The following is a 26,243-nucleotide window of genomic DNA, read 5'->3' as shown; positions in this document are numbered from 1 at the left end:
TGTTTATTTATTCTTTTTTGGGTTCCTCTTCTTCTCATTTTTTTTTATATCGCGGAATAGCTTTGGATTGCCGATATGGACTGCTCTACCACTACATGGAGAGCAGTATCTATGTAGCATCCAATAATAGATTTGATCAATAGCCCAAGGCCGTGGCTGATGGCGCTCCGCCTGGTGGGAAGAAATAATAGCATCCACATGTACCGAGTAGAGCCTTTCCAGAACAATCCCAGCTAGGTGTTACCTGTACCTACCTTTCCCTCGTAGCATAGCATTGAGTGCCTCGATAACGTATTCTCCCGTAGGATTGGCTGGGGGAACAAAGAAAGGGTGGCCCCATTGCTTTGGCACCATCTGGTAGGCAAATTGCTTTCTTTTAGGTCGACATGCATATCCATATCCGGGCTCAAGCATGCCTGTTTTCTTCTTTGTCAGTACGGAGTACGCTGTACGCTGTAATGTTTCTCAGCTCAGATCCCAACCTCCTAACTACGCTGTACATACCTATTATTATTGCCAAGCTACTCGTGGCATCTCCTGCAAATAAATCAGATTTATCGACTTAATAAAATAATATGACGGCAAGGACCGAGGAGACAGGGTGGGATGATATTCTCAAGCTCCTCTAGCTCTAGTTTTGGTTGGGCGGTGAAAGTGAAAAGAAATGAAAAAAAAATAAAATCAAGAAAAGATATTGAAAATTTTTTTTAAAAAAATTCATCCAACCGAGCGATCTTTTTTTTTTTTTTTTTTTTTTTTTTTTTTTTTTTTTTTTTTTTTTTTTTTTTTCCTTTTCGGTCGTTCCCATCAGCCTCATCTTTTCTTTTCCTCGCCAACAAAACACCACAAAGGAATCATCCAAATCCATCGCGGTTTTACATTCGACAATTGACCCTGGGCCCGTTGCCTTTCTCCGCTTCACTTTCTTTCACGCAATTGATATCATTACGACCATAACATTCATTCTTATCCTCGCGTTCGTCTCCTTTGCCTTTCCTGGTTGTGTACCGCGTTTTCCATGAACTATTATTCGCATCTTTGACGCCTGGAATGAGCGGGCAGATGTGGCCAGCTCTGCTGACAATATCCGCAATCGATTGAGTATAAAGCCTCTCCTGCGGATGATCCTGAGCCAGATGCACTCTCGTTTTCAAATCCACCTGCAACTATCTAGCCATTCCTGCGCATAGACCCGACTCGTTCCACCGGCTGCTGAGCGACCTGCCTGGAACCCCCCACCATAAGCGCGCAGTTCCCAATAGGGCTATATCTCTTTTTGTTTCCTTTATTTTCTTATGGACACATCGATCTTGTGCAGCCGGCTGTTTACCTCACCCGTGTCGAGGCTGAGGAGCCAGAGCTCAAGCCAAATTGTGCTGCATGGCCATCTCGATATTCGACAGACCCGGGTCCCTGACTCAACAGTGCATTCCCATGCCTAACCTTCAAAAGACTCCTCCGTCAAAGCGGAGCATGTGGCATCGATTTCGGTTTCCATGGATGCCAAAGAGCAGCCGCCGTTCATCCTCCGGCGGATCTCGAAGTTTTCGTGATGCCACTTGTTACAATAATGAGAACAGCGACGTCAGCAGCCAAAGCGACAACTACAACAACAATAATCGTCCCCGGCCAGTATCGGGCGGAGTTGAAGTGGGCCTGCCTCGCCATACAACATTCAAGCGACAGAATTCGGAACAGCGGGAGCGCCTTTACCCCACTGAAGCAGGATGTCGTCGAGCGCTTTCCGTGGACGCACGGCGAGCCAGAAGCCGCCATCGAACTCGATCACCACCGCCAGTTCGCGCCGCACGATTGTCAGCGCCAGAGGTGCAATATAATGATAAGGATCTCACCATTCCTTCGTGGGTGGATAACTCACCGTTACATGCGCCGAACCAATATGAGTATGGAACTTATACTGATGGTACCTTCTCTGTAGATGGAGAGGAGGCGGAAGACATGCTGGAGAAGGAGATGGATAGTAGATGGATATTGAATTTGAGCATGCACTTTCGAGATCGTTCTGAGCGAGAAAAGTTTTTCGTCACTTACGCAGAGACCCCGAATAGATGGCTGAGAGTTACCGTATCTTGCGATTACCGAAATGCCGAACCAGAGTCCCTGGAACGGGACCTCAAAAAACTATACTACCAACGGGACAAGAATGCTCGGATATACGAATCGATCCGTGACTCTCTGCCTGAAATCCAGTTCTATGACACCGTCACCAACCTCAGATTAGAAACCAGGGAGGGTCGGCTTCATGTTCACGTCACCGAGGATATGAATGAGATCATTCCTTATCCGCCGATATCTACCATTGAATATCTGGGATTGGATTTGGTCCGCGAGAGCGACCTTTCCTTTGTTTCTCATTTGTCTGGATTTGCTTACCAAGTGAAACTAGATGGGAAGGATTACGTGAAGAAAGAAATTCCAGGGCCGGATATGGTCAATGAGTTTCTCTATGAAATTAACGCTCTTCATTCCTTGATCGGTTCCCGAAGTGTCATCCAGCTTAAAGCTATCGTTGTGGATGATGATATGTTTACCACCAAAGGTCTTTTAATCAACTTCGCAAAAAGGGGTTCCTTGGTCGAGTTGATCTACGACTATAAAGGAACTATTGAATGGTCCAGGAGAACTCGTTGGGCCCGACAAATTATCGAAGGCCTTGCCGAAATCCACGAAGCTGGTTTTGTTCAAGGAGATCTCACCGTGTCGAATATCGTCGTTGACGCCAATGACGACGCAAAAATTATTGATATCAATCGGAGGGGTTGTCCCGTGGGGTGGGAGGCTCCGGAATTTACGAAGCTACTACAAAGCAAGCAAAAGATATCAATGTACATCGGGGTTAAGTCTGACCTATACCAGCTAGGGATGACGCTTTGGGCGCTCGCTATGGAAATAGATGAACCTGGCAGCCAGCCTCGACCATTCATCATCCCAATCGATATGAAAGTTCCTGACTACTACCGAACCATTGTTGACATTTGTCTAAGTACAAGTCCTCAAAAACGACTTCCAGCCAAAGAATTACTTGGCTTATTCCCTCAGGATTCAACGATTGTACCCCAGGAGCTTGCAGCGAGCAGCTTAGAGGCTCTGGTACTTCCTCCGGTGGAAATTCCAGATGATTGCGGATACCAGGATAATAGCCCTTCTATATGGAATCACGAATACCTGGAGCAACCTGCTAACGATATTAAATTGACTAGTGGACCCAAATCGCTACGTGACTCGGAAGACGTAATATTCTTCGATCCGTGCATCGATCACGGGCCGCAACGCTTCCCTTCGGAATTCAGAGAGCTGAATGGACAATTTGGAGAATTCCATATTGGGGACAATCCACTTGAGTTTCCTACTAAAGAGGGTAGTATCGAACTGGAATCCCCCTCGAGGGCTGGTCTATGCTCAGAAATGCATAACACTCTAGCGTTTGAAAGTTCGTTGGACGAAATATACTCAGGCGTCAAACCGCCTATCTCGTGTGGTATTAGGTGCAATATAATGATGCCTAACGACCAGAACAGCGAACCGCAATTACGTGAGGAACTTACCCCCTCCCATGATGGCGTTGAGAGCGATGGACAGAAAATATACCACATCCCTACTGAGGTCGTCGAAATGACTGAGCCACTAGTGCAACATACACCCTTTTCCCAAAGCTTCTCAAGTATCTTGCTTGAGTCGTCGTTACCCATAAATCCTGCATTCCCTCTTTCAATTGTACCAAAGGATATCAGGCATTCAAATCCAGATTCTGAGGTCCCAACTCCCACAGAAATGAATTCCCCGGATTCCCTAATGGACTCTTCCAGGCAGCAGGATACCGGAAGTGGGCGTGGTGATAGCCTGCTTATATCGAAATTGCCCATTAACCCAGCTTTTAAAGACCCCTCTGAACTAGAACAGCAGGATGACGTGCCCATTGAGTTAGAGCTGTCAGTGAACCTGGCTGTCAGCTCCCCTGAGCCAGTGAAGCAGGATGATCTACTTTTTACATCAAAACTACCAATTAACCCGGCCTTTAAGGATTACCATCTTGAACAAGAACACAATAGCCATTCATTTTGTTCCAATATTATTCTGGATGAAGGCCCCTCAATCCCCTCATGGCCGGATACTCCCGCCCTTCAAACAGACTTCATTGGGCAACATAACTCTCGGACGGACGACCTTTTTGTATCAAAGCTGCCAATTAACCCGGCTTTTAAGGACTTCCATTTTGAGCAAGAACCGTGGAATAGCAGTTCATTTTGTTCCAATACTATTCTGGATGAAGGTCCCTCAATCCATTCAAAGGCCGGATACCCCAGCCCTTCGATCAGAGCTAACTTCACCACATAACTCTCGGGCGGACGACCTTTTGTATCTAAGCTGCCAATTAACCCAGCTTATCATACAGTTTTAGGAATCCCCCTGAAACTTCCATTCTCTCTCGGGATTCCAAGGAGTCTCCAGTGATATCCCCTATGGTATATGTTCTTTCTAACCCGAAAGAAATTTCAAGGCCACAACGGTATGAAACTGGTCATTCTGGAGACCTTTTCCAATCGGAATTGCCGATTAATCCGGCCTCTAAGGATCCTGTCCAACGAGAACTTCCAACCAACTATCCTGACAGAGCTCTGACGGTGTTCTTTGATACCCGAGAGTGCCTAGTGAGGAAGTTACAACAACCCTTAGCAAACATATTTGTCTCATAGGCTGCCAATTACTCGGGATTTCCCATCTTGCATTTTCTTTCCCATTCGTGAAAGGATGGGTACGGACGCTACAACCAACCCATGTTTTTGCCAACAATTGAGCCAGCTCGACTAAAACCCAAGGTTCCACTCCTCGTCCTACTCAACAAACTTACCTGAGAGGAACCGTTACGTTACAGGATTCTTTTATTGTCCATCCAACGGGTGGAAACGTCAGCTATGCTCTGTTCCATGTACCACTCTACCAACGTTACTCAGTTACTCAGTTCCGACTTTCTGTGTTCTAGCGTTTAACACTCTACATTTCCATTTCGGCAACGAACCCAGTTTTATTTAACGACAGCATGTTTAGACACATTGGTTTGAAGAAAATTTTTCCGATGTTTGGGATGGTAAGGGGTCAATCATAGTTTTACTTTTGTTAATTTGTTTGTGATTTCATTCCGATTTTATTTTATTTTTTGGTCCTTGGACTTAGTTTGCGTTGCAGCTTTTCGTTCCGAGGCACAACCGTTTTGGCTTCCGGCGAGGGTTTATTTTTACGTACAAAAGCATTGTTGATTGGTACCTGAATGTTTGGCAAAATCTTTATTGTGTTCTTATTCTTTAGTTACCCCACTTGTTTCTTGATGTACTGTACTTTCTACCTTCTTTGTTTTCTTACTTTGACAATGCGGAGTTTTCCCTGGCGTTTTGACAGTAACGTGTTTCTTTTCCCGTCGAAATAAAAAAAATTCCCTTACATCGCTTTTGTATCTTTTGATATTTTTCGCAAGTTCTAGGCTTTCTCATGCATGGTTTGTCACTTCTTATTGTTTTTGCACGCCCTTTTCCGGAATCCAATCACGCCCCTGGCAGACGAGTCCGGGGGATCGCTCCATTCCACAAAAAGTGGGAATAACCTTCGCTTTGGGCGCGAGCCGTGAAAGTAAGTGGCTAACAGCATGACTCCCGCGCAGGTGACTCAAGATGAGAAAACTAACATTTTCCCAGTCGCCTGTAGGATCCCTGTGAATGCACATCATCATTATTATCAGGAATGGTGATACAATTTGCTCTTCTTCCAACGCACCATCAAGTTCCCGGCTCCCCCCCACTTTAATCCAAAGCGGAACTGATTCCACCGAACACCCACGACTACATCTAGACTCCTAACGCTACACAACTCATATTACAATTCCCCTTAGTCACATTCCAAAATTTGCCTCGTCCAACCCCCGCATCGTCGGACGAATAACGGGTGTCGGCCGCCCTCAATTATCATTTCCCGGATCCTTGCAGCTTTTCGTGCTGTCAATCTCTATCCTCCCCTCCTCCCATCCAGTTATTCAACAACGTGGTGAATCTTTTCAAAATTCGACAGATCGATGTGCTGTCCTCCGAGTGATACCCTTCCAATGATTCTTTCAAGTGCTATTTACCTTTCTCCATAACGATAACCAAACATTTTAAACTAGCCATTCTCGAGATTGGGCCTTTCGCCTTCACTCTGTTGCCTTCTTCGTTTATTCACGTTCATGTTTCTCCTCTCCTCTTTCTTTCTGTTTTCGTTGGATTTGTCTTTTTTCCCTTTTTTTTCTTTTTCTTTTCTTTTTTTTTTTTCCCTTCCTGTTTTCATCGCCGGTAGCAATTGCCGTGCAAGATTTCACGATATTATGAGCTATGACATTTTTATATTTTCATTCGCATTTTTAACCAATTTTTAATAAGATCTGAAGCTATTTTTTTCCATTTTTTTTTTCCATTTCATCTCTCTCACCCCATTTTATATACCTTCTGGTTACTGAAACGACGCTTTTGTCATGGAACCGACATTTCGTTCGGAGAGAGAAAGAAAGAGCCTAACCTTCGACAGCGCGGGACAAAGCTCTTATGGATATCTGTATTTAGGAGCTATGATTGAAAGTTATAGTATGAAGATTGTAGTCAGACAATCTTTTTGTATGAAATATGAATTCTTCCATGCGACGGGATTCAAGGTCTGGACCTACCAACCAGAGCCGTAAACTGCATTTCCCACAGCAATCTGTGTATTGGAAGCCCCATTGCTTGGGTTCAGATGACTTCTGTCCAGCCAGTACCTTTTGCATGAGATATTTCTGTCGGACTAACAGTGCCACAGAGATGGTGCACACATAAATTAGGCATTAGACCTCACTTTCATTTTGCCCCTGACATTCTAACTCGGATAATAAACCCGTTGACACGGCGTACAGCGATTGTGTATAAATGTCCGACATAATCGCTGTCTAGACACTATAGTTATCGGGTTAAGCCATAATTACTCATCCGCTAAATATCTCCCGGCACGAAGGAAGTGAAGAAGTGGAAAAGTCCGCTTCCCTCAGCTGCTAACAGTAAACTTAAGTAAAAGGTTGATATGGGGCATCTATCCAAACTCTACTTCCATATACATACACCCCGGTATATTTCACTGCCCGAATCCGCAAACATCCCAGCGCCACAATCAATTTCCTCAATGAAAAAATATAGCGAATTTGCGGTCAATAGAGGAAGTAGTAAGAGGGGGGAATCGAATAGCAAGAAGAAAAAGCCCAGGAATATCGTCATTTGGGAATATCCGCTCAGAACGAAATATGTAGAGACAAACCATAAAAGGAAGACAAGAACGAGAATGTAAACAAAGAAAATAAAGGAATCAAGATATACATCTGCAAACGGTACATCATGTACACCCATCAATAAAGGGGATTATATATTCTGGAAAATTAGACGCCGGCCGAAAGGTTCCCTTGAGTAAAGGAAGTTATAAACAGAACGTATAATTAACCGTAGTAGCCTGGGAAAGGAGAAGATAATTAGAAAGGCTTGTCCGAGTCAGCTGCTTTGACTTCAATCGCGGTCGTAGGAGCTTCGGGACTGCCAGGACTTCCGGGACTACTAGGGCTACCAAATCCCTTATCAGCAGTCTCATTTACTGGTGTTTTCTCTGATTTCGACGTCTCTGATTCAAGGATTGTTGGTTTGTCATCTGACGAATCTGCGTTTATAGCTTTAGAATTGATAACTAGAGTAGCAGGCTCCAATATGTCGGTTTCATTCGGCTCTTTCTCTTCGAGTGAATCGCTAGTTTTCTCACTCTGTTCGAGTGGATCGCTTTCTGATGTTTGCTGGACGATTTCTGGATTGTCCAGCCCATCATCGTCAGGTGTGGGGGTTTCAATAACGCTATCTTCCGCCAGGGTTGGGTCATTTGCGGGAGTTTCTGATGGGACCGGTAACAGGTCACCTTCCTTATCAGAAACGGAAGTATCTGGGAGTTTCACAACAGAGTCATCCTCCTCAGCTGCCTGGGCATTTTTGTTGGGGCCATCATCTTCGGCTGCTTCTGTGATAGTTGAAACAATAGCCCCTACTGAAGGGGAGGCCTTGTGCCGTCTGGTTGTTGCCGCAACATTTAATGCCTGCTCTGACTGTTCCCCGGGAACTGGCTTTTCTGCCTGTGTTTCTGACTCTTTCCGCATAATGGTCATCCGTCTACTGGAGTCACGTTCAGGAGCCACGTTGTTCGGTGGCTGGAGCCCTTCTGCTTCTCTTGGGACCGTATAATTATCCTCCGGTATCAGATTATAAATATCACAGACCGTCTTAAAGAAAATGTATAGTCCATCGTGGCCTTCAACCTGCCAAAATACCTCGCGATGCTGGAACCACGCATGTGCAAAGATCCGATAAACGCGGCGAAAAATGTTGGTAAGATGCTTCATGCTCGTCTGGGGCCCTCCAGATGACTCCGAGCCAAGAGTCAATCTGCTTGGGAAGTATTTTGGTGATGTCAGGATATTCGCCGCCCAGTCAAGGGTGTGACAGCAGTAATCGATGGCGCAACATGATTTAGGCGGATCATGGACGGCACATAAGTATTGCCATTCAGAGGCACGCATTTCGGGACATGTTTGAGCAGAGCACGGCGGGTCTTCCGCAAAAAAGGCAACAATCAGGTTATTAGCCTTCATGGTGAGAAATCGACAAAGCTCATATAGCCATAGAGATCTTTCTACTCCTTCTGGAGGCTCCGCAAGAAACCGCGCAATGTCACGAGTTATGGGATTTAGAGTCGAGGAGTCGCTAGGTCTGGTATAGTGCTGATACAAGGCTTTGAGGTGCTCTTGTAATTGGAATGGAGAATCGAGCTGAATCGCGACAATTGGTTAGCGCCCAGCCACTCAGGGGAGGTTGAGGGATTGACCAACTTGGGAGAGAGGAACCAGAGGAGGACCTGAGGCCATGTCTGCAGATTTGGTCCCCGGACGTATTCTCCGCATCGACGCATCGTCAGGCTCATGCGGTAGCCCCAGGAGCTCTTCGCTGGTAGCTCCAAACCCTTCGCCAACCGTAGGGGATTGAGGCCCAATCTGCACCTCTGTGAACGGCGGGGGACTAGGCAATCGAGGCGAGCTCGAGGGAGAAGCACCAGCAGTCGTCATTGCAGGCTGGCGCAGACGGGGAGGATACGTCGTGGTAGGGCTGGTAGGGAACAGCGGGAAGAGAGCCTGGAGGTCGTCGCCGTCGTCGTCTTCGTCGTCGTCTTCGCTGCCCGACGCCCGCTGGTGAAGCTCTGACGTTGGCTCGAACAAGCACCAATCCAAGGCCATGGCGGAGGCTAGTTCTGCCGCCCCGACAAGCCCTAAGCCCTAAACCCTGCCGAATATAGCTGCGGGGGTAGAGTCGTGGAGATAAGTTATTTATTAACTAACTCCTGGGCGAGTCGATAGGATACCAGAGCAAAGATTGTCCAGCTTCCTCCTCCGGATACTGTTGTTTTGGTTGCAATCGAAACTTCTTTTGTTTGGGTAAATAGAAGATGAACTTTAGAGACGGCGATGAGGAAGGCCCGCCTGAACTGGTTGATGTCGACGCCCTCGAGGAAGAGACGGCGGCAAAGTCACCTACTGAGCGGAAGTTCAAGAAAGTCCCTATCACAATAGTAACAGGTAAGTGGATGCGGAGTTGTTGTGTTGTCCAGTAAAGAAATAATACGACTTGTTGTTAGCTAAAACAAAAGTGCGTTCGTTGTAGGCTATTTGGGCGCGGGCAAGACGACACTACTTAACTATATCCTAGGAGAGGAGCATGGGAAGAAAATAGCGGTGATTTTAAACGGCTTGTAACCACCCAGCCTGATCCATATGTTAAGTTTACACACCCGCTGACTGATTTGACGGGCCTTGTAGAATTTGGTGATTGTATGTGACCCTCTGGTCTTATATACATACGGTTTTATGCGTGTTGTGTGCTGTTTTTGGGGGTTAACTACTGGTTTACTGACTGTTACAGCCATTGATATCGAGAAATCCCTAACGGTCAACAAAGATGGCCAACAAGTTGAAGAATGGCTCGAACTGGCAAACGGCTGCATATGTTGTTCCGTTAGGTAAGTTAAAAAAAAAAAAAAAAAAAAAGCTTATATGCATATTTTGCATTTGTGTCTACTATTCCAGCTAATATCACCGACAGAGACACGGGAGTAGTCGCCATTGAATCGCTCATGGAGCGCCAAGGCACATTTGACTACATTTTGCTGGAGACAACCGGCCTTGCCGATCCAGGTAACATTGCACCGTTGTTCTGGGTTGACGATGGCCTAGGCAGTACTATCTACCTGGATGGGATCGTCACCTTAGTCGATGGGAAGAACATCCTCCGGCTTCTTGACGAGCCAGCGCCGGCGGAGGTCCAGGGAACGCACCACGGCGCGGTTCTTACCACAGCTCATCTCCAGATATCACATGCTGACGTGATCATACTGAACAAGAGTGACCTGCTTACTGCCGCTGAGCTTGACAAGGTTAAGGAGCGGGTAATCTCCATTAACGGCCTGGCTAAAATTATTGTGACGGATCATAGCAAAGTCCCCAATCTCGATGGCACAGTGCTTGAACTCCATGCTTATGACAATGTGACCGATGTCGATTTCAGCGAGAAGGGCCATAGTCACCTGGATCCTGTAGGTTATGCTTCTTCTTTGCTGAATTTGCCTCCCTATGTAGAGGGTTGCCCCTCTTCTTCGTTCTGACTATTTATGCTCCGTCCAGTCAATATCAACCCTCTCCTTCACCATTGACAAGATAACGCCAGAATGCGTGCCCAAAGTGGACGCATGGCTGCGCTCGTTACTGTGGGAGCGTCAACTTCCACATCCCCAACCGACAAATCAGGGCCAGCAGAAGATTGAAGATTTTGAAATCCATCGATTAAAGGGGTTGCTCTGCCTGACAGATGGCAGTACGCAGGTCATCCAGGGAGTACAGGAAGTATTTGATATTACAGAGACTGATAGCAGGCACCCATCGGCTTCGGGGAACCACTGCAAAATGGTCTTGATTGGGCGAGGGTTAGGCATGGATAGCAGCCCCTGGCGAGAGAGCTTACAAGCTTCTCTCGGACGTGCCAGTTAATTTTTTAGGAATTCTTTTTTGTCATTTATCTAAACAGAAATGAAACTACCTATCGACATAAATGAACAATATGGAGGATATTTTAGCCGTGGCCGGGCCGTGGTATATGGCGATGGGAGGGAGCCGCCCAACTAGGACAGGAGCTGACATGCGAAACCTCACGGAAATATTTGACAATAATTTTCAAAACGCAAGATACTGACCGCACGGGAATGAAAATTGAGATATACTAATACGACTAGTCCCAAGGCGGGCTCAGCCTTTTTGAGCATATAATCCTTTAGCATATCATCTCGGGTAGTAAAAGCTGCCAACTCGCTAGTGTTCCTGCGCCTTATCGATAACCGAAGCCAAATGTCGGTACCAAGATCTCATTTGCGGACAAAGTGACTACTAAACCAAAACCTAGAGCACAAAGACACCATGATTTCTAAACACTGGGGTATAGACGCATATGTGGGTTGATTCCGAGGTGAGATATCGGTCTAAGGACAAGAATACTGCAGTTTAGGCTACGTTGAATAATACTTTGGGAGGCAGTATAAACTTATGCTCTAGATGTAAACCGAGCCCTAAACAATGGCGAGTTTTGCAAGTCGCCTTCTGACATTTCAGCATCCATATCAATAGTCCGATCCCCATCTCCATCCATATCACGATCATCCAGCGGTAATATGTGTACCGCTGGAGAATTCACGGGGCTCATGGCCACCCTAGGCCTGCTCTTAAACACGCTGGCATAATCCGCATCCTGACTAAACAGTTCTTCCTTGGGGGTTAACGTTCCAGAGCTTCCTGGCATGAGGCTCCGCGAATCGCGCTTTTTGGGAGTTTCAAACTGGTTTGTAGGAAATACTTGCGATTTTCGAGGCTTCGCTGCTAGAGACTGTCGGGGTCGTGCGCTAGGTGTGGGGAGGAACGACATCGAATGTCTTGTACGTTCAATAAGATTGCTTGAAACAGAGCGCGTAGAATTTACAGAGATTGATTGCGGGGATTCGGCGTCCTCGTTTACGGGACTAGGGTTCGAATCGTATTCGATGATGATTGATGGAGTAGCAACGCCAGAAAAGTATTCGTAATGCGGAGTTCCTGAACCGCTTACCTCTCCGCTTTCTAGCCTAGGGGAGCCTCTGCTGCTCCCCTGGGTTGGAAGAGAGGAAATGATGGAGGCATTATCCATATAGTTGGAATTGGGAGTTGGTTGGTCGGCGAGAAGACTTAACGCTGCTTGGTCCAGTGAATAATTACGATTTGAATGAATATTGGATAGTCTCCGATTTCTTGGATCCCCTGAATCTGGCCGCTCTTTCTTCTGAGAGATATTGACATTGTGCTTGAGAAGTGCAGCATCAAGATCTGAAACCAATGAGGAGTACTTCGTGTCATTTAGCGACGGTGGAGTCGATTTACGATCTGACTGAGCAAGTGAAGCGATCGTTAACGGCTGGTGGTTCCGAAATGCCAAAATCTTGGAAGAGCTCCGATGTTTGGATGGTGGTGATGCACGTCTTTCTTCAACGAGAGTCTGTTTAAACTTCCGCCACTTTTCAACCCTGGCTTTCTGCTCTGCGAGTCGATTATCCAAATCAGCCAATAGATCAGAGGAAGAACTGTTTTCCATGTCATCCAACCGTCCATTCTTAATCAGTGACAACGCCCGTGAAAATGATGATTCAAGAACGTGATCAGTGGACACTTGCATTCCACCATTGAGAATTATGTCGGCCCATTTTTCATTTCCGTACCATAGGTTCATTATCTCATGGGTAAGTTCGGCTTCGTTTGCAGTCGGTTTGTTCGCAGCTTCCTTTGATCGGGCAGCAAGCTCTTTCGTCTTATTTTCAAGCAGAATTTTCAGATGGTCATAAGCTTCTCGTACATGGCATTTATCATTAATCATGGTCGTAAGTGCGGCACGATGCGCTATAATCAGCGGAACCAGCATCTCTTGTTCTGGGGAGGAAGTGCATCCATTGATTGTCATCTCAAGAACTGGATTTTTGTGTTCACCCTTGCGCGCCAATATCACCTCCCGTAACACAGCCAAAGAAAAGGTGGCCAGTGCCTCCTCGAACTTCTCCCCTTTGCACTCATCTAGCATCGTCTTGCGGAGGATCGCTTCTCTTCCGAGAACGCCATTCTTTTTGAGATCGGATAGGGCACGAAAAAGCGCGGCCCGAAGGTTAACAGATTGTAAGGGCTCCAGTGGAGGGAAAAAGGGGCGCAATCTCTAATAGCATAGGAAAAAAAAAGAACAAAGGTTTAGAATCCTTTTCAAATACAATAGTAGAATGGTACTGGGCCTATCTAACGGAGGCTTACATTCTGGGTCCCTTCTGGGTCCCATATCGTAAACAGTTGGTACAGAGACCATTCCACCGCTTTAATGCGTTGGCGGAGATTTGGTTGAGCGCCTGCAAAGGAGCGGACAGTTATATTTGGCCAGTCAGGGAGTTGGTCAAGGCGTAGCAGCCTCAGGTTTCGCACAAAAATGGTGATATTTGAGGACACCGGCCAATTAAGCCCCTTTGGTTTAGGTGAAGGGCGGGTGGAAGATTGCATTGCAAAAAGTCATAATCGATACTCCAATGATTTAACCAATAATGCCACTCTGTATTCATCCGTGGTTTCCTTTTTGTCCCTACTCTTCCGCGCATGGAGCCGTCGAAGTGGGTAGATATGCAGCTTGACAGCTGCCGTTGTCGCTGCATAGAATGAAGAACGGTGAAGCCCTTTGTTTACTTTGGGATGAGGTGCCAAGAGCTCTGTTTGTCGTGTTTGCACAGTTTGCACAATTTGCTTTGATTCTCCGGATTATTCTCAACTTCCGCAAGTTTGTTTATGTATTGACAATCTTCTAAACCAACTTTCACCTGACTACTGCTGGAGAACGATAGGTTTCCTCCTGGATGAGCATACTTTGGTGTGACTTTCATTTTTTGTAATTAGACTTGCGAAATACTTTACACTTTTCGTCGTTGAAAACCTACTTCTTAATATTGCCTTACCTATCCCGGTGGCTGATATTGCCGATATCATGGGGTCGACTGAACCGACAGAAGCTCAATGGACAGCTCAGTCCGGTTTGTATTCTCCAATCCCATGGGCTTATCTTTGACGGAATTCTGACAATAAAATGTCTAGTCCTCGTCACCCTACCCCATCCTCCTCCGGAGAACACTCCCACTCCTATTCCTTTCTTCCATCTTCTTGAGCGCCTAAAGACTACCAAACGCGAAGGATGGAGACGATTCGGTATTGCCCATGGCGAATCGATATCTGATCACATGTATCGCATGTCCATCATGACGATGTTTGCCCCGCCTGCTCTCGCCTCTAGGCTAAACATTCCCCGCTGCACGAAAATGGCTTTGATACATGACATGGCAGAATCCATAGTCGGCGACATCACGCCAGCAGACACACACATAACGAAAGTGGAAAAGGCCAGGCGGGAGGCGGAGGTTATCGAATATATTACCAAACCTTTGCTTGGAGCGGTACCGGGCCTCGCCACCCAGGATATCCAGGAGATATTCCAAGAGTATGAGGATAACGTTACACTCGAAGCCAAGTTTGTCCATGACATCGACAAGCTGGAGCTGTTGCTGCAGGCCGTGGAGTATGAACGGTCCCATGCTGGGAAGTTGGATTTGTCGGAATTCTTCCACGCCCTGGAAGGCATCAAGCTTCCTGAGGTGAAGGAATGGGCTATGATCGTGATGCGGGAACGAGAATCATTCTGGGCAGGCCAGTCGCGGGACGCCTAAGCCTGCTCTTCGGACGCTTTAGTGCAATGATGAATGTGCCATGAGCGATGAAGTCGTCTTCAAGTCATCCTTATTTTCAATTTTTTATGCCATAGACGGTGCACGAGCAATTCATTTTGCGATGTTAACAGCGGAGTTGGAGTTGAAACTTTCTTTTTGGGCGGTTGGTTTTCTTTTCCTTTTGATCCCGGCATCATAAATAAGGCATTCGCTAGAAGTTTTAGAATCAAACCTAGGAATAGACATTTCCTGCCTTACCTCCTCGCAACCTAATTCCATGTGTATTATCATAGATCTCTAAATGTCGTAAACGCCAGTAAATAAAATCCTCTAAAAGTTAAATCCGTAACTGTAACGCCCCCAACCTCTCTCTCCATATAATCTTCCCACCCCCACTGGTATAGTCCATATCACTCGAAAAGACAACGAAAACCCTTCAATCCACCGCCTCCCCCTCCATCTCCTTAGCTAACGCAACCGCCTCTTCCATCATCTCCTCCTCTGACCTCGGCTCCCGTGTCTCATTATCAACGCCCGGAAACCTAGAGCGCTCCCTCTCCCTTTCCCTCTCCCTCTTTTCCTCCACCATCTCCCCCAAATGCCTCGCGATATTCCCCTCCCGACCCTCCATCATTTCATAAATAGCATCAGAACCACCCCTGTGCTCCAAATCCGCCTTCCGCCTCGGTATTATATGCGCATGCACATGCGGCACCGTCTGCCCGGCTTCCGGGCCATCCTGGATAGCTATATTTAGGCTTGTGCCGTGGTATACGCGCTGGATCATGCGACCCACGCGTCGGACGGTTAGGAAGAGGTCGGTTGTTTCGCTAGGGGTGAGGTCGGTGACGCGCGGGACGCGCCGGAGGGGGCAGACGAGGACGTGGCCTGGTAAGAGGGGCTTGAGGTTTACGAGGGCGAAGGAGAGGGGGGTTACGTAGAAGACCTGTTGGTTGTTGATGTTAGTTAGGAGTTGTGGGGTGTGAGTTTCCGGGGGCCGGGGTTGGTGGGGGGAGCTTTCCTGTGGTGTCACTAAGAAAGGGCCGAAATATATTGGGGTTTTGGAGATTAGGGACATTGTGAAATAGGCGTTTCTGGTACCAGGGAAGTGTACGAGCAAGCAGTTGAATATACGGTGGGACGACAATGTGGTGGGAGTGTCCTGAGGAATTGCAGGTCTGGCGGATTGTGATGGCCAAGCAAAGCCCCGGGGTTTCAAGGGCTCCTGTTTTGCAAGGAAAATATTTTGTCAAATACACACATATACATGATATTTATAATATTATAATATTATTTCTATTTCTATATGCAATATGCCCGTTTAAACTGTTGGGGGTCCCGGGGGTTGATCGGCCCTTCTACCAGCAGTGCGCTGGTGGTGACTGAGCTCTTTTGCCCCAGTAGCCTACATAAACTACCAATCCAGTGTTTTGTGATAAAAAAGACTTATCTTCAGTCCAAATCCAAGTACTGTCAACTGTCAGGGCGTTGAACGAACAGAGATAACAGATACAGCATCACTCAACTCAGATGTTGGATCGATGTCGCTTCCGCCACAATCTGCATCTCCGATATCGCTTGCTATCCGCGACGTAGATTCTTCTTCCCTCTCATCAACTATGCCCCCGTCATGCGCCAGCTCACCATCCTCACCAGGCAATAAAAACCCACCGCCCTCATCAACAGGTTCCCTCCTTCTGTCTTCCCATTCAAAGCCAGTATCGACAGGAGGAATATTGCGATCGAATCGCCCGTTACCATTGGCAAACGGATTCTGCTCCTCCCCATCACCACCACTCCCATATTCCGCCTGAATGCGCTCAGCAATCCGCAGCCCCATAATGAACTTCCTCCACGTCGAAAGAATAAGTTTATCATGCTTCAGCTTTTCCCTTTTACGCCGTTCAGCATCCTCTGCGCGCCAGGCATCCTTGACAAGGCCCGCGTTCTCAGATGCCACAACCACCCCTTCAATGACGGGCACGGCCATTTTACTCCCGAACTCAAACCCAGTAACCGCCTCCGCGTAATCGACGCCTAGCTTCTTGCAGATCCGCACCGTCCCGCGCCAGGGGATGTGTGTCGCGCCTTTTGGGATCATAGAAGGGACGAAGCAGTCGATGTTCCCGTAGGCATTTTTCGGGATCTTCCCGTCCTTAATTGGTGGGGGAATGATGTATTCTGTCTGATAAAGGGCGTATAAGCCCTGTTTTTGCTTCTCACCGCTCTCCCGTTCTGCCTCCTCAACTTCACGTTGCCGCGTTATTGTTACTGCGCGTATTGGGACAAGCTTCAATGGGGCTTCTCCGACCTTAATCTGCCGACCTTCCTTGTGCCAGCTTTCCGCGGAAAGACACTTCTCAACGTCTGACCTCTTATAAACTTTTTCTTCTTTCATCTTGTCTCCCTTGCCCGAGGTAAAAGTTCGGACATGCCGTGCGCCGGGCCGTATAGCCTCCTCACGACGTAGAAACCGCTCAAGGACAAACTCCGTAGAACTCCGCAGGCTCTGTAATGTATCTCCTTCCTTCTTTTGAATCTTTTTCTCAGGCTGGTTCGGAATGAGATCCTTCGCATCCTCCTTCTCGTCAACGATAGTTCGCTTGTCCTCTGGCCGTACGTATCCCCTCATTGCACCTTTGAACCAATCGTAGAAGAAATATCGCGCGGGCCCTCTACCGCCATGCATGGGGATCTTCTCAACAGGCATGCGGAAACCCTTGGTCTTCCCCGGCCAGGTATGCCGCTTGAGATATCTGGTAGTGACATCTTTGGCGGTTGCGTCTGGTGAGTATGCGACCACATATGCAATTACTTGCTTCGCCTTTTCAGCTTTAATGCCGCGCGGTTCAAATGAGGATAAAAGCTCAGGCGTTGTCGCGACAGCATTGGTGCTCGGTAAAATTAGAGCCTCAACTGGAATTATTTCATGTGTGACTGGTGAAACCGCCTCAGTCCAATATATCGGGAAGGGAAGATCGCTGTCAAATCTCTTGCCTGGAACTAGATTATCTTTCTTCTTTAATCGCCGCATACTAGATTTGGGCGACGGGGCGTCGGCATCACTACTTCCTTCACTGGCGGTTAGTAGCACTTCTGCAGCAACCCCCGTCGCCGTCGCCGTCGCCATTGCCGCCTCCTGTTCCTTTACGCGATAGTTTTCCACTTTTGTCCATCCAAATCCGAGAGGTTGTAGACTGGCGACCATCCTTGCTTCAATATTCAGCGCCCTTAGCAAAGCAGTAAACAGCTGCGCACCTACGTCCCGCGAGCCTTCAGAGCGACACGCCATGTCGCGAAACTCATCTAGATTCCCAATCCGCTCACCATGGTCATATTTATCATGGTCACCTTTGTGGAAAGAGCGGATTTCCTCCTGAAGCGTCGCGATAGGTCGATACCCCATTTTCCGTAGCCCAGGAGCTGTAGTTTTGAAACGCTTCCTCCAGTACGCGGCAAGAACCCTCAGAAGCTGGATTGTGGGATCTCCCCCGCTCAAATCTGGCTGGCCGGGCTCTAGACGAGAAGCCTCTTCCCCCCAGTCTCGTTGCCGTTTGTTACTTTTCTTCTTATCCTTCCCTTTCCCTTTTCCGATATTGGGCGGGGGCTCAGGTTGTTTCCGGCCAGCGGCAATCTCCCATTTCTCGATTTCCTTCTTGATAGCGGGTGGTAACTGGTCTCGCAGAATCTGATGGAGTTCTGTGTCATTGATCCACCAGTTACGGATGGCATTGTGGAATAGGAGGAACTGCACGTGCATGCAATGTATTTGGGATGCGTATCTCCCGTTCAATCTTGCTGGGGCCTTTCTTGCCCGGAGCTACGGGGTCTGTAAGTGTGGTGTGATTCTTTTCCAGTGTAAGCTCGAGGTCTTGCGGCGCTGTAGAGCTTTCCGGTGTAACGGGAGTTGACGCTGAGGTCGCCTGCAGCGCATCTTCCCAGTTCTCTTCATCATCATCATCATCATCATCATCATCATCATCATCGTCTGTTTTATGTCCTTGGTTCCCTTCATCCGTATCTGTGGAAGCTATCGAGGTCAAGGGTGATTCAGAGTCGTTATCAGACAATCCCGCTGCGATTTCGTTCGCATATTCTCTTGTTGATGGTCCTAGATCTGCGAGTTCAAGCGCAGGACGCTTGTTGGGGAATGGCTCTTCGGACAGTCCCCGTTTCCGGGGTAGGGATGGAGGCATACTCTGGCACCACTCAAGAATATGTTATCTTGCAGCGGCATTACCGCACATTCATCTTATTGTCAAATCATTATATGGTGCTTTACGTGTGTGCCATGTGGCCCAAGGAGAAGCTTTCGTGCTGATACGTAAGTTCTCTCGTCGCAAGGTTTCGAAGCTGACTCTTGTTGCCGCGAGATGTCCATGAATGAAGAAAGCCCAAGGTCACATGACCTTGATTGATTGCGCCGGCATTCAATTTAATGCTTGTCTATGTACGGATTAGAATTTCTTGACTGACCCATTGATTTAACCTGGACCTGGAGAGTATGAATGATGGCCTTGACCAGAGCGTATCTCATTGAAATCAATAGAGGGGTTGCTGAGGCGTATGTTAAAGAAGCGAGTTGTTGGTGTTTGTTGTTCGGACAATGAATGCTTTACTCGTTGAACAGGAATCAGGGTAACGTAACCCGACCATTGTGTTCCTAGTTTGCGGAGTAGACAGAAGTTTGGAGCTGGTCGGGACCTCGGCGGGGTAAATATCAGGCAATTCAAAATATTTAGTAGTCAGGTAAAAACAGTAAACCTCTTCCTAAGACACCACACAGCCAGCATCTCTCAACAACTCCATATACGCCGGATACCATTCCATATTTTCCAGAAGAAATCAATACACACCATTTGACCAGAAAATGGAGGCCGCTGCAAAACTTTTCTTCTCCTCTCCACGATTCGCCGTCGCCGGCGCCAGCACCGATCCCAGCAAGTTTGGCTACAAGAGTGAGTTATATATATAAGCAATCCACACGGGTGAAAAATGAAAATAAGCCATTTGATGTTCCTGGATGCTCATAGTAACATTTCACCACGAATAGTCCTCGCCTGGTACCACCAGCACTCCCTCCCCGTCACTCCCTTGAACCCGCGGGCCTCCGAAATCCCCCTGCCCTCAAAGACATACAAGACTGTCCCGTCGCCCTCCGCTCTCCAGGTGCCTACCCAGACATCTCTCTCCATCGTCACCCCACCCAAAGTGACGCTGGCGGTCCTGAAGGAGGCAAAGACGTTGGATATCCCCGCCGTGTGGCTACAGCCGGGAACCTTTGATAACGAGGTGCTAGAGTACGCGCGGAAGAACTTCAAGGCGGCGATTGCGGGGGAGGAGGCGGGCAGTAATGGGAGTGAGGGCTGGTGTGTGCTTGTTGATGGGGATGATGCGTTGGAGGCCGCAGGGGTGAGTTGGACAGCGCAGAAGCTGTAGTAGTTTTGGGTGTTGGTTTTGATGGTGGACAGATTGCTTGCGAACAGAATTTTCCCAGCGCTCTGAAATTTGTAGCAAAACACTGCCAAGAAATCAAAATATACATGTTTCTCTGAATCATTCAATTATCATTCAATATGCATCTTTTTCAATTAAATATCACTCGTACACATCTTTCTTATATTTATCATCAAAGTCATGCATATTGTTCGACAGGATTGCGGGCCGACCGCTTCGGCCCACACACTCGCTGCGACCGCCAATCCACGTGATCGGCGATCGCAAGCTCCGTATAAAATGTTGAGGGTCCCGGGTTGATCGGCCCTTCTACCAGCAGTTGCGCTGGTGGTGACTGAGCTTTTTTGCCACAGTAGCCTGGTTATGAGACTGTTTAGCATGAGCCTCAATGTGATCAACATGCATGAGTTCAATCTCAGAATGCACTTAAGAATATAAATCTCAAAATAAATATACTAAATATGTAAACAGTGTTAAGAGATATTCTAGAAGTATACTCTAGAAGTAAGCTCTTGAAAGAATAAGCTCTAAAAGTAAGTTCACTGAGAGACATCACTAAAAGAAGTTATTAAAAGAAGTGACTAAGAGAAGTTACTAAGAGAAGTACTCTGTAATAACTGATCTAAGAAAGAGTGTTAAGAGTTTCAGATTAATTAGCTCTTATATCAGTAGTATACTAATAATAACTAAGCTCTTATATCTCAGTAGTCAACAGATTATAAGACTGTTTAGTATAAATCTTACTATAATTAATATACATGAGTTTAATTCTAGAATGAACTTAAGAATATAAATCTTAAAATAAATATTTTAGATATTTAAACAGTGTTAAAAGATATTTTAGAAGTATACTTTAAAAGTAAGCTCTTAAAAGAATAAGCTTTAGAAGTAAGTTAACTAAGAGAAGTTATTAAAAAAAGTTACTAAGAGAAATACTCTGTAATAATTAATTTAAAAAAAAGTATTAAAAGTTCTAAGTTAATTAACTCTTCTATTAATAGTAAACTGATTATGTAACTGTATCTGAGATTAGAATTAAACTTTATAATTATTATATTATTTAAAAGTATTACTTCTAATTATAATTTATATTTACTATATTAATTTTAAATTAACTTTCTATATAAAAATTTAATCTTAAATAAAAAATATATTTAAATTCTTAGTTAAATTTTTATTCTGATTTTATTATTAAGAATAATATTAAATAAGACTAGAATAGCTATATAATTATATTTAAGATCAGAATCAAAATATTTAATAATTATATTATTAATTTAATTAATCTTATTATATAATATTAAGATTAGATAGTAGTTTTATATAGATTATTATTATTATTATTATTCTGTAATTATAGATGTATATAGTCAGAGACTATAATATTTATCTGAGAACTTTTAGTTTTCAGAGTTTTTTCTATATCTATAAAGTTAACTATTATACATTCATCAATTTCAGATATATAAAATCAGAAAATTCCAGCTTAGAATATAAAAACTGTTTATAAATTACAGTATTTTAACATCTTCTGATACTTTGAAATTATTTAATAATATTATGATAAAAGAAAAGAGAACACAGTCTTAAAGATAGACATATTAAATAGATAAATAGAAAAGAATAGAAAGAAAAAGTAAAGTAAAGAGAGACTATAATAAAACAAATTATTAAAAGATAGTATATAGCTGTTTTAACAGACTATATCTGATTAATTTTCTTCTCTTTATATTCAGATATTTCTGAATTTATTCATTTTCTTATAGCTGCTTAAGTTTCTGATAGAAAGTCTATTAAGTATTTAATTTCTGTCTTAGTTGAGAATAAGAATCTTATATTTAATTAATTTAAATCATACTTCTCTTTCAATCTGACTCTGAGACTATTATATTATGGTTTGGAAGAACGTACGACCGTCGGATAATAACGCGGCCGCTTCCGAACTACTAGTGTATGAGTGTAAAGAGAGGTCATAGCGGTCACTAATTAATTTAACATACAATATTATAATATAAGAAGCCGGTGTACATCTGTAATTGTACACTGACTTAAGCAACCTTTGAATCACATCTGATAGCATGTCTAAAAATCAGTGAGAAGTGCAGACTTCTCTAGAATGTAATAATTTCATCTATAAAGTGATTTGTAGTTATCATGTCAGTGTGATTTTAGAATATCTCAAAAGATAGCATATAAAGAGTAGTGAGTAGAAGAGCATCTGATTAATACTGCTTTACTTATTAAGAAAAAACTTCACACTCAGACAAATACTACATATGTGAACAGATGAGATGTGAGAAAAGAAATAAGAGTAATGAATCAGATTCAAAGAAGACTACTCTTCACTCAAAGAGATAAAAAGAGAGAGTGATTATTATCAGAGTTATATAATAATAACAGAAATTATATAATAATATAGTGATATAATGATATAGTAATAGAATAATATAGTGATATAATAATACAGTAATATAATAATAGATATTATATAATTAATGAGAAATCACTGAAATAAATATCTTCTCTAGTTAATATGAATAATATTCTTCTCTACTATCTAAACTGAAAGATATATAGAATCTCTCAGAGAGTTTATTTAAAGTAGTAAGAAAAGCAGCTGAGACTGCTGAACTGAAATTGAAGCTCTGTATATATACAAGAATTCTAAATGAGATTGAGATCTTGTGTACACAGTGATAAACTGAGATAAAAGTCAAATAATAATTGATATTCACTGCAGATTAAGTATTTACTATGAAGAGCTTCACTGATACAATTATTACTATTAATAAAAATAAAGAAAACTAGATCTTAGATCTGCAGTAGAAGATTAAATATTTATATAAATAGATAACTATACTGAATCTGAAGATCTTATTATAATTGTTCACAATCTCTTTAGAAGTATATACATTATCAGAGACTGCTATGCAGAATAAAAATCTGAGTATAAAATATATCAAGCTGAGAGATCTGCTGAAGCTATTAAGCTTTAATAATAACTGAAAAAATAATACTGTAATTAGCTAGCTAAGTCAGATATAATTATATTATCAGATTGAATATGAACTCACAGACAGACAGTTAATGAAATTTTAACAAGTCTTAAGATCTGCTGTATTTCTACATAGAAAAGCAAAGTTATTATAAATAATTAATAAAAAGATAAATCTTACAGATCTGAAATAATATTCATTCTTATAAATATAAAATGAGTTTTTTAAATGAATCTTATACAACTTTGAGAAAGTGAATATATAAGATAAGTATTATAAATGCTTCACTGAGTGTAAATAAGTAAGTAATCTTACATCATACTTTATATACTTCAGCTTACACTATCTTATATTAAATGAAGAGTTTTCAATATCTTTCTATTTACAGATCTTTATTCATAATCTTATATCTGAGTTAAGAGTGAAATGAAAATGCTTAATCTCACAGTCAGATACAGTGAAGAAAACATACAATATTCTTATTATACAGAAATAAATAAGTCAATTATGACAGAAAATACTGTAATCAAGTATATCTCAGTAAAGAACAGATAATCAGACTTCTATAATATAAGTTATATACTTAAATGTGATGAATCTAGATCTGAATACTATTACTAAAGTACTGAATTCTCTGAAAAAGAAATTCTCTGAATAAAAATCTTGATATTATAAGTATTGAACTTGCTTTAACTGTAGATATTAAAATCATGATATAAAAGATTGCACTCAGTGTGTATAGTTAAGAGAAGTAAGAGAGTTAAAAAACTAACAGAATCAGTAAGCTTGAAGACACTTGCTAATATTCTATGAAAAGTTTTCAAAGTGAAAGAGATATCTGTATTAGATAACTCTCTAAATTCTGTGAATATTAAGAGAAAGCAGGCTTCTGACTGAGATATGAATGAGAATGAAGTGAATGCTCAACTCAATGTCTTAAGACCTGAAATATTAATATATAAGAGATACTTGAATAAGAATTGAGAGATGACTGTAAAAGTGTTAGCAGATACAGAAGCTTCTATATAATATATTAATAATTATATAATCTGAAGATTGAAAGAAGTTTACTAAGTGAAGAATCTCTGATATATAAGATTATCTGATAACTAATATTTGATATTATCTATAAGAGTAAGAGTTTTCTTGTACTTCAGAGAATAATCTTGTTATATTTGAGTGTAAGAGCTGCAGAATGTGAAATACAACCTTATTTTCAGACTTGATTAATTTCAAAGATTTAATTCACAGATTCAATGATGTACATGTTACATGCAGTTAATCAATAGAAAGAAAACAGTTCATACAATTCTATTAACTAATATGAGAAGACTATTTCACACTTCTGATATAGAAGAATTAAATCTGCTTATATATTAATAAATAAAGAGAATGATTTATAAGATCTCATCTGAAAGCATTCTGTATATAATACAGAACTCAGAAGTGAAGAAAACTAAGATAAAGAATATATAAGAGAATAAGTGTATGAAGAAGCTTCTGAAGAAGTATGAAAAGATCTTTCAAACAGATCTTTCACTGAAATTATCACTGAAATGAGGATTTGTACATGAGATTAACACAGAGAATGCAAAATCAGTCAATCAGAATACATACTCTCTGTTACAGACATATCTTGAAGAATAGAAGTATCATATTACTGACCTTCTAGAATATAGTCTTATATAATTCTCATTAAGTATGTGAGGCTTTTCAGTTCTATTTGTGAAAAAGACAGATAAGAAGTAATAGATGTGTATTAATTATTAAGCACTTAATAAGCTTATAATCAAGAATGAATATTCACTGTCACAGATTCAATAATAGTTAAATACAGTTAAAAACATCTGATATCTATCAAAGATTAATCTTCTCTCAGAATACTGATAAATCTGTATAGATAAACTATCAGTTCTGTGAATCATGTTTAATATATAATAAGAGAAGTTTGAATTTCTGATAATATCATTCAGTCTGATAAATGTGTCTGTCATCTTTTAAATAATGATGAATATGATTCTTCATAAACAGAATGAAATCTTATTTCTCATATATCTCAATAACATTCTAGTCTTTTCAAACTTATATGATGAATATCTGAAGCATCTCAATGAAGTGCTTATAACTCTGACAGAGTATAAGCTCTATATCAAATCAATCAAGTGTGTGTTTGAAATGAAAGAGTTGAAGTTTATAAAATATATAGTGAGTAATAGCTGTATACATCTTATTCTAAAGAAATTGAATGTTATAGCAAATTGATCACAGCTGAGAAATATATATCATGTATAACAGTTTCTTAAGTTAATCTCATACTACTGCAGATTTATCAAGAATTTTATACAAATATCTGTATCACTCTCAGATCTCTTAAGAGAAATAGATGCAAATCTGTGAAAGAAAAAGTTTCATTCAATTATCTGAAATACTGTGTGTGAAGAGACTTTTCTCACACTGAGAGAATATGTAATAATATTCTCAGTGTTTATTTAATCAGATCATGATAAATCTTTTTACATTGAGACAGATGCATCTGAATGAGCTATCAGAGACACTCTTCTACAGATAAGTAAGAATGACAAGCTGCACTCAGTGATATATAATAGTAGAAAACTATTAGATAGTGAGCTCAATTATTATTATTATTATTATTCTTTCATTATACTCATATGCAAGCGGAGCTTATGATGAGTTCTTGTGTGATGTTAAATACAGGCTAAGTGTTGATTATACAGGAGGAAATACAGGTGTTGAGACCATATCAAGATAACAAGAACATAGAAAATACAAAGAAGTGACAATTAGATACATGCGATAATAACTTCCCAGCCCAGAAACATAGAGCGATTTATTGAAGTGATTTGTACATCTCTGTATTTATTA

At 42.9% G+C, this 26,243-nt stretch overlaps 8 protein-coding genes across 9 annotated transcripts; 4 read left to right on the top strand and 4 right to left on the bottom strand.

Annotated features, from left to right (window-relative positions):
- The first annotated feature begins 792 nt into the window (after positions 1 to 792).
- Positions 793 to 7,519, top strand: BDCG_06351. Of its 2 annotated transcripts, none has more exons than XM_045422087.1 (2): positions 793 to 5,643; positions 5,709 to 7,519. In XM_045422087.1, exon 1 carries the CDS (start codon positions 1,381 to 1,383, stop codon positions 4,354 to 4,356), a length of 2,976 nt encoding a protein of 991 aa, XP_045277807.1. In that variant the 5' UTR covers positions 793 to 1,380; the 3' UTR covers positions 4,357 to 5,643; positions 5,709 to 7,519. The 2 variants fall into 2 exon arrangements, with proteins under 2 accessions (XP_045277807.1, XP_045281645.1); XM_045422088.1 differs by having other exon boundaries at positions 793 to 5,757; positions 5,863 to 7,519.
- On the bottom strand, positions 5,787 to 10,492 carry BDCG_06349 (Mob1 family protein). Its single transcript, XM_045422086.1, has 2 exons — positions 8,930 to 10,492; positions 5,787 to 8,869 (listed from the first exon to the last, which is right to left on the bottom strand). The coding sequence occupies exons 1-2, from the start codon at positions 9,329 to 9,331 to the stop codon at positions 7,535 to 7,537; spliced, it is 1,737 nt and encodes a 578-aa protein (XP_045277806.1). The 5' UTR covers positions 9,332 to 10,492; the 3' UTR covers positions 5,787 to 7,534.
- On the top strand, positions 7,591 to 13,498 carry BDCG_06348 (CobW domain-containing protein). Its single transcript, XM_045422085.1, has 6 exons — positions 7,591 to 9,670; positions 9,756 to 9,839; positions 9,911 to 9,922; positions 10,014 to 10,110; positions 10,194 to 10,683; positions 10,772 to 13,498. The coding sequence occupies exons 1-6, from the start codon at positions 9,541 to 9,543 to the stop codon at positions 11,132 to 11,134; spliced, it is 1,176 nt and encodes a 391-aa protein (XP_045277805.1). The 5' UTR covers positions 7,591 to 9,540; the 3' UTR covers positions 11,135 to 13,498.
- On the bottom strand, positions 10,875 to 13,837 carry BDCG_06347 (uncharacterized protein). Its single transcript, XM_045422084.1, has 2 exons — positions 13,460 to 13,837; positions 10,875 to 13,367 (listed from the first exon to the last, which is right to left on the bottom strand). Exons 1-2 carry the CDS (start codon positions 13,697 to 13,699, stop codon positions 11,682 to 11,684), a joined length of 1,926 nt encoding a protein of 641 aa, XP_045277804.1. The 5' UTR covers positions 13,700 to 13,837; the 3' UTR covers positions 10,875 to 11,681.
- A 121-nt stretch (positions 13,838 to 13,958) lies between these two features.
- On the top strand, positions 13,959 to 16,219 carry BDCG_06346 (hydrolase-HD superfamily protein). Its single transcript, XM_045422083.1, has 2 exons — positions 13,959 to 14,220; positions 14,282 to 16,219. Exons 1-2 carry the CDS (start codon positions 14,175 to 14,177, stop codon positions 14,905 to 14,907), a joined length of 672 nt encoding a protein of 223 aa, XP_045277803.1. The 5' UTR covers positions 13,959 to 14,174; the 3' UTR covers positions 14,908 to 16,219.
- Positions 15,344 to 15,985, bottom strand: BDCG_06345 (bis(5'-nucleosidyl)-tetraphosphatase; the record flags this gene model as incomplete). Its single annotated transcript, XM_045422082.1, has 1 exon — positions 15,344 to 15,985. One exon carries the CDS (start codon positions 15,983 to 15,985, stop codon positions 15,344 to 15,346), a length of 642 nt encoding a protein of 213 aa, XP_045277802.1.
- Positions 16,220 to 16,387: 168 nt separating the features above from the next.
- On the bottom strand, positions 16,388 to 20,810 carry BDCG_06344 (Rad4 family protein; the record flags this gene model as incomplete). The annotated part of the gene is made up of 2 exons (XM_045422081.1): positions 18,662 to 20,810; positions 16,388 to 18,606 (listed from the first exon to the last, which is right to left on the bottom strand). Exons 1-2 carry the CDS (start codon positions 19,101 to 19,103, stop codon positions 16,388 to 16,390), a joined length of 2,661 nt encoding a protein of 886 aa, XP_045277801.1. The 5' UTR covers positions 19,104 to 20,810.
- BDCG_06343 (uncharacterized protein) lies at positions 19,369 to 20,646 on the top strand. The gene is made up of 2 exons (XM_045422080.1): positions 19,369 to 19,865; positions 19,961 to 20,646. The coding sequence occupies exons 1-2, from the start codon at positions 19,778 to 19,780 to the stop codon at positions 20,344 to 20,346; spliced, it is 474 nt and encodes a 157-aa protein (XP_045277800.1). The 5' UTR covers positions 19,369 to 19,777; the 3' UTR covers positions 20,347 to 20,646.
- Positions 20,811 to 26,243: the final 5,433 nt, after the last annotated feature.

Source organism: Blastomyces dermatitidis (assembly GCF_000003525.1).
Source record: "Blastomyces dermatitidis ER-3 genomic scaffold supercont1.6, whole genome shotgun sequence".
Lineage (NCBI taxonomy): Eukaryota > Fungi > Ascomycota > Eurotiomycetes > Onygenales > Ajellomycetaceae > Blastomyces > Blastomyces dermatitidis.
Note: the sequence above shows the minus strand (reverse complement) of the source record. Positions and strands in the feature narration are given on the sequence as shown.